General features: G+C 57.0%; 1 protein-coding gene across 2 annotated transcripts; it reads right to left on the minus strand.

Annotated features, from left to right (window-relative positions):
* Nucleotides 1–6,052: 6,052 nt before the first annotated feature.
* LOC120708809 (serine/threonine-protein phosphatase 7-like) lies at nucleotides 6,053–7,600 on the minus strand. Of its 2 annotated transcripts, XM_039994226.1 has the most exons (3): nucleotides 7,209–7,599; nucleotides 7,037–7,126; nucleotides 6,053–6,952 (listed from the first exon to the last, which is right to left on the minus strand). In XM_039994226.1, exons 1-3 carry the CDS (start codon nucleotides 7,293–7,295, stop codon nucleotides 6,875–6,877), a joined length of 255 nt encoding a protein of 84 aa, XP_039850160.1. In that variant the 5' UTR covers nucleotides 7,296–7,599; the 3' UTR covers nucleotides 6,053–6,874. The 2 variants fall into 2 exon arrangements, with proteins under 2 accessions (XP_039850160.1, XP_039850159.1); XM_039994225.1 differs by having other exon boundaries at nucleotides 6,053–7,126; nucleotides 7,209–7,600.

Consider the following 7,600-nt stretch of genomic DNA (forward strand, 5'->3'; position numbering starts at 1 on the left):
AAGTGCGGAACGTCAGCGGAGGTCGCGGTCGCCATTGCTGTCGCAGCTCACGGTAAGTGGGAGTCACGACGGCCCCGACGAGCCGCGCCGGCCTGTGCACCAGCACGGTGGACGAGGCCTGGAACGCGCTCGTGGCAGGTTTTGAGCTCGCGTTCGAGCCCATAGCGGCGACAATACCGGCTAGGTGCCCGGCGGCGCGTGGTGCCTGATGACGCCTGGGGGGACGGTAGATGAAATACCGTCCGGGTGGACGGCATTTCAAATACCGTCCACCCCCTGGGCTTCTTCTGGCCGTCAGGTCGTACACGTACGGCCACCTATCCTCTTTAGATTTCCGAGGACAGAGGAGGCCCTTTCCTTCTTTCTCGCTCGGCTGCTGCCGATGTTCTCCTAAACAGCGCGGTGAGATCCGACTCTCCGAGCCGCGCGTCGCCCAACAAGCCAGAGTACGGCGGCTGCAAGAATCACTTCCGAATTCCAAGGAGCTTTGTAGGTACTGGGATGCTTAATCCGCCGGACAAGGGAGGTGGAATGGCACGGTGGTGCCATGGCCGGCGGCGTTGCGGCGAGCCTGCCTCCGGCGATGGCGAGAGCCTTCACAAGCATGACACCATGAGACAGCGTGCGCTCGATGCCTCCCGGCACCGAGGTCCGGCTGTCTGTCAATCGATTTGCCTTAACCATGCTCGTCAAGAATCGATCCATACAGCAGGAATGACCAAACCCTTCGTACCATGTCTCATCGCCTCCAAGCGGTGGTTTCTCCTCTGCCTGCTGTTCCAATTGCCGTTCTTAACACTTCCCAGCAAGCCAGGCCGTGGCATCCGGCTCGACCTGACGCATGTCGACTCCCGAGGTCTCCTCGCGGCGGTGACCGGGTCCGTCGCGCCACCGGGCGAGCGGCCTCCTCGCCGCCCTCCGCATTCGGCGATACGGAGCGACGGCGGCCGTCCACGCGAGCTCGGCGACGAACCTCGTCGACCTCTGCGTCGGCACGCTGTCGCTCGCGCTCACGGCCCTGCTCGACACGGGCAGCAATGGATTTTGAACCACCACCGTTCGATCCCCCCTCGTCGGCTCCGGCGAGATAACCAGCACACCCGCGCACCGGAGCCCAGCGCGTCGCCGAGAAGGACTGCGGTCAAGCGGGGAAGAAGGAAAAGTCTCGATACCTTGACTTTGATCGGTGCCGCATATGTTAGATCCAACGGTCTTTACCGTCCACCCCCGACGCTATTTCGTCCCCCCCCCCCCCCCCCAAGAACATCGCCGCCACGGCCCTAGATGCGCGTTCCAGGCCCCTTCCACCGTGCTCGTCGGCGCCGTCGTGTCTTCCACTTACCGTGAGCTGCGACAGCAATGGCGACCGCGAGCTCCTCTGACATTCCGCACATCCGCTGCACAGGCCGACGGTCGGGTCGAGCGCTCATCATCATCGCCATCCTGCCTGCGGACGCCGGCTCGGCTGTGTTCCCCCCTTCTCCCCTTGCCGGAGGCATCCGATCCGATTGACACCGCCGTCCAAAGGCGCAGCTGCAGCGGCTCCGGCAGGGTCCATGTCGAGCGATGACGGGGACATGATCGCTGACCCGCCAAGGCTGCCACTGTGTCGTTCGATGTCGGCACCAACTTTTAAGTGCGTGATTCCACACTCCGGAAAGATAAGCTGCATCGAAAGAGGATTCAGAGGTCAGTTGATGGAACACCGAGCATCCCAGTTTGTTGGTCATAACATTCTGCTGCCGGGTTCAGTTTTTTCCATGGCTCGTGTGGTCGTGTTCATTGTCCAGGCCGTTGAGATGTGCATTTGCTCTGCGCAGCTAGTAGCAGGTGATTGCTGTCTGATCTTGCTGTTGGCCAGATGAATGATCTTTGGCTGTGTTTTTTTTGTCAACATATAATGGGAGACAGCTTTGGTCTGCAAGATTTTACCTGGCCAGGCTTCAATAATGGTTGAAGATTCCATAAAATGTTTACTAAATTATGTGAAATGTATACCTTAATGATAGCAGAAAGTCATTCATCTGCAGAGGACATAGAAAGAAATATGAAAGCTGGTAGTTTAGAAACATCTTCTTGTATCTGAACTAGCTTGTCTGGTCCAGCGTCTGAGACTGATAGCAGCACAACGTGCTGACCACAACTCTCTTATGGTGCATGTGTTGTTGCTAGGCAACGGTGGGTGTACTAGTTTGTGCGCAAATGCATAGGCAGTGGTTAGAAACAAAATCAAAATTCCATGGATGTCTCCTTATGAGTTCTGAGCATTATGCAGCTATAGCCTATATGTCAGTATGTTCATCGCCGGGATGTGAGCGTTGAGCATCTGCTTCTGCAGTGTCTTTCGTTTTTTTTTTATACAAAAGCACACATTTACCCCCTTGTCGTATTTCCAATAAAATACAGTTTCCAATAAATATGAACCGTTTCTATGGAGCTACAGTATATTCAAGTATAATTGTCTTTGTATTTTAATAAGATCATTAACAAGTTGTCTGAACCATTCAAAGAAACGAGGATTAAGGCTAAGATTCCCAAACTGAATACGATAATCAGTAAAGGTGTAGCACTAAGGGCTTTGAAACACTCCACTGGGCGTAATCTTCTCCGAAATGAATGGTACATAAGACAATCCTTTGAATTTATGGCTCATCTGTAACATTGCAACTTGCAACCTGAAGGATATGATATTTCGATCAGTTTATCCAGGGATATTGTTTACATGCACTTCTGTGTTGGGATTGCTTTCAAGATATGCTTGAAGTAGTGTCTCCTACCAATCATACCCATTTGCAGGTGGCATAACACAATAACTTATAATTGATTAACCCCAAGCAAGCGCGGGCCCACTGCTCAGGCTGCCCTTAAGCTGAGGGACAAAACTACCCATACCCCCCCCCCCCCCCCCCGGTTCCGGCTCTGATCGCCTCCAAGCGATGGTTTCTCCCTGCCTGCTGTTCCCATTCCCATTGCCGTTCTTCATCGTTCCCAGCAAGCCAGGCCGTGGCATCCTACTCGACCAGACGCACGTCGGCTCCCGCGGTCATCTCGTGGCGGCCGACGCGTCCGCCGCGCCGTCGGGTGAGCGGCCTGCTCACCGAGGTCACGGCGCCCTCCGCATCGACGGTGCGGAGCGACGGCGCTGGAGGTAGACATTGCGGTGGCAGCTCACGGTGGTGGTGGCCACGACGGCGACGACGAGCCGCCTCGGCCCGTGCACCAGCATGGTGGATGGGGCCTGGAATGCGCACCTGGCAGGTATTGAGCTCGCGTTCGGGCCCGTGGCGGCGAACATCTGGTCCCCAATCCCGGCCAGGTGGCCAGCGGCGCGTGGTGCCTGACGACCGGGGGGGACGGTAGATGATTTGAAAGACCGTCCGCCCCTGGTCTCTCGTGGCCGTTAGATCGCGCGTGTACGGCCATCTGCCGCCTTTGGATTTCGGAAGATAGCGACGTCCTCCTTCCTCGCTCGACTGTTGTTCTCCTCCACGTCGCACTGAGCTCCGAGTCGGGCGTCGCCCAACGAGCCAGAGTCCCAGCAGCCAGACCGTGGCATCCGACTGGACCTGACGAATGTTGTCGACCGCGGTCTCCTTGCGGCGGCCGGCCTCGTCCGCCACGCCGCCGGGTGAGCGGCCTCCTGGCCGGCTCGCCGCAGTCACGGCGCCCTCCGCCCCTCCGCATCGATAATGTGGAGCGGAGCGGCGGCGCTGGCACTTCCACTGCCACGGCAACGGTGGCCGTCCACGCGAGCCCGGCGACGAACCTCATCGACCATCATCGACGGCCGCAACGGCCTGCTGCTCTACTACGCGTCCCGGCCGGCGGCGTTCCATGTCGTCGTGAACCCGACCACACGCGGCGGCGGACCGCGCTTCCTGCGCCGCGCGCGAGGGCGGCGCTCTCGGTGCCGTTGTTCGACCCCTGCGTCTCCCAGCTCTTCAAGGTGCTCTGCTTCATGGGTTGGCTGCCGAAGAGCACCATTGCGGCTTGCGAGTCCCAAAACGCGGATGCCTCCAGCAAGGTGACCATCAGACCGCTGAAAGCACGAACACACCCAGCCGGCGGCCGCAAGCTGGATGCCGATGATTACGAGCGCGCGACCTCCGGTCTGTGCCGCAGAACTGCAGAACCACAGTGCATGAGGAGCTCGCGGTCGACACTGGTGTGGCAGCTCACGGTGGTGGTCACGACGGCGCCGACGAGCCGCGCAGGCCTGTGCACCAGCACGGTGGACGGAGACTGGAACGCACACCTGGCTTGTATTGCGCTCGCGTTCGAGGCCGTGGTGGCGAAATTCTGGTCCACGATCCCGACCAGATAGCCAGCGGCGCGTGGTGCCTGACGACCGGGGGTGGACGGCAGATGAAATACCGTCCGGGCGGACGGTATTTCAAATACCGTCCGCCCCCTGGCCTCTCGTGGCCGTTAGATCGCATCTGTACGACCATCTACCGCCTTCGGATTTCGGAAGACAGCGACGGCCCCTTCCTCCTTCCTCGCTCGACTGCTGTTCTCCTCGACATCGCACTGAGTTCCGAGCCGCGCGTCGCCCAACGAGCCAGAGTCCCAGCAGCCAGGCCGTGGCCCGTGGCATCCGACTCGACCTGACCAAAGTCGACGACCGCGGTCTCCTCGCGGCGGCCGACCGCGTCCGCCGCGCCGCCGGGGGAGCGGCCTCCTGGCCGGCTCGCCGCGGTCACGGCGCCCTCCGCATCGACTGCCGTTCCTTCTTCCTCGCTCGACTGCCGTTCTCCAAGACGACGCGGCGAGCTGCGAGCCTCCGGTGCGTCGCGCGTCGACCAACGAGCCAGGGTCGAGTGGCCGCAGCAATTACTTCGGTGGCTGCGAGAGCTTCGTAGGCAGGTGGGGTGCTTATCCCGCCGCCGGACACGAGAGAGGTGGAACGGTGCGGTGGTGCCTTGGCCGGCGCGGTCCCAGCCGTTCTGAGAATTTGAGTTCTCCAGCGAAGGAGAGCCGAGCCTTTGACAAAGCACGACGATGAGGCTACTAGCTGGCTTCTTCCGCGACGTTGACTCGGACGCCACGACGACTGCTGTGCTGCCGCAGCTAGCCAGCGTGCGCTCGCGGCCGCACGGTGATCTTCGGAGCATCCTCCAAATGACCTACCCGTCGTGTCAATCGACCGCCATGAACCATGCGGGAGCCACAGCTGCAACACCGCGTGCTTCTGAATTCGACGGCAATGTGGAGTTTGCCTCCGGCAAGGCGAGAGCAGCAGACAACTAGTAGTCCAGGAAGGCACGAACACAGCCAGCCGGAGCCCGCAAGCTGGATGCCAATGATGCCGAGCGCGCGACCGCCTGTGCGTGCAGCAGGCAGCATGACCTCAGTCCTCAGTGCTTGAGGAGCTCGCGATCGACGTATCTGTGGTACTAGCTCACGGTCGAGGTCACGGGTCACGACGGCGCCGACGACGAGCCGCGCCGGACGGTGCAGCAGCGCGGGGAAAGGGGCCTGGAACGCGCACCTAGCATGCTATACGGGCTCACGGTTGAGACCATGGCGGCGTGGTTCGCGGCCAGCGGCGCGAGCCATCTGATCTCTTGGGAGACGGTAAAATAAAAGGTTAATTGGATTGGTACTATTACAACTTTCATAAATTGGAAATATACTACTACAATTTACTATATTGGAGATATACCACTAGGATACCTCTTTTCCCTCCTGAGGCCCACCCGCAGGGTACAGCACCTTATTTTTTTTTTCCGTATGGACGTGTATACCCTCCATCAAAATCCATCTGCTCTGTCCCGCGCGTCGCGACTCCTGCGTCGCGACGAACCCACTGCCGCCGCCCCACAGTAAATACCTGCAACACAGCGACCTCCAGTGCAGGCGCCGCCTCCAGGGAGAGCGGGCGGCGGGGCGGCCTCCAGGGGGCGGCGACGGCAAGGGGTGGCGACTCGCGCAGGGGGGCGACGGGATAGATGGATTTTGATGGAGGGGTATACACATCCATATGGGAAAAATATAATGAGTTGTACTCTACGGGTGGGCCTCAGGAGGAGAAAGAGGTATGCTAGTGGTATATCTTCAATATGGTGAATTATAATAGTATATTTCTAATTTGTGAAAATTGTAATGGTACCAATCCAATTAACCCTAAAATAAAAGAAGATACCGACCGCGACCGGACCGGGTGGACCGTGTTTGAATTACCGTCCACTCCCTGCGCCTCATGTGGCCGTTAAATCGCGCTCGGCCGCTGTTCCTGTTTCTCCTCCGATCCTCGACGCGCTGAGCGCCGATGATCCGTGCGCCGCCCAACATAGCAGAGCCCGGTCGTCGTAAGAATCTCCACTGATGGGCGATGGTTGCGGGGGACATGATCTCCTGCCAGAAAACAATCCCACATTGCGCCGCTTCCACAGTTGCCAACAGCACAGCAGGATAAAGGTGTCTAGTGAGCCATCGACAGAGTTTCCGGCCTGTGGCGATGGAGCTGGTCGCGTTCGGTGGCATCCGATCTCACTTGGACGCCCAGACGCTCCCAAAAGGACGCTGAAAAGGGGCAGAAGAACAGCAAATGCTCCACAGTCTCAGGTGCCCCGTACAAAGATCACAAGTAACATCAACGATATTTTTTCTGGAAGAGATTTGTTTTGCATTGTAGGCTGCCATGTAGGAGCAACCAGGTGAAGAATTGGACCCGGGGTGGTGCTCTCGAGTTCCAGAAAGTGTTTTTTGTCTGCTGACTTGGGTCTCTGCTTGCATTGATCATCCTGTACAGTCCCGAGGTGACCAGTGTCCCATTTTCTGCTGCAAAGGCCAAAGGGGGTAGTCCTCCGGTCTTCTGCAGTGGTGAGAACGACCGGTCTTCTGCAAAGTAGAATACGTGATGCATGCATCTTCAATCTCGATCCATGGCAGAATAATCAAGTTCTTCATCGGAGTCCATCACTTCCTTGGAGTCGTAGTATGCAGGCGCCTGCATCAAAGGTAGATACATGTCAAATTGTTGCCTAAATCTGGGCGCGTAGTAAACATGCATTGCTGATTTTGATTCACAGACAGACTCAAAGCTGCAGAACATTGGTGTGGCAAAATCTGGAGCACGGAGCACAAGATATGCTCCGAGGTTATTGTACCGTTCCTCTGAAGCCTACATTGAAATATTGACATGATGATGTTATCCAAACGGCATGCTTAGTAATGTTAAAAGAACTACGACAATAAGTGCTAACCTGAAACTGTGGATAATCAGGTGCACTGAAAACAGTAATCAACTTCCCAGAATTCACCTGATGATCAATTGTGAATCCATTATTCATTCCTGAAAGATCAATACGCTGGTCCCTTGCATCTGGTCCTTCATGGGACCTAACAATGAGCTGTAAAAAGATATACAATAAAATAAATGAGTTAAATCGAGCCTGTAACAAAATATCAATCAGTTTCCTCGGTTGGGGCTAGGAAGCTCGCTTGTATCGGTTGGCCCTGTATTTCGGTCACTAGTACAGTAGCTCTGCCATGGTAGTACTCTAGTCTAGTGATCGCTGGGCATGTTTTCCTCAGTTGTCTCTTTTTACTGTATAGTCCTGTTGGTGTATATCTGAGCCCATGTATAGAGGCCCAT

Source organism: Panicum virgatum, chromosome 5K, assembly GCF_016808335.1.
Source record: "Panicum virgatum strain AP13 chromosome 5K, P.virgatum_v5, whole genome shotgun sequence".
In the NCBI taxonomy this organism is placed as follows: Eukaryota; Viridiplantae; Streptophyta; class Magnoliopsida; order Poales; family Poaceae; genus Panicum; species Panicum virgatum.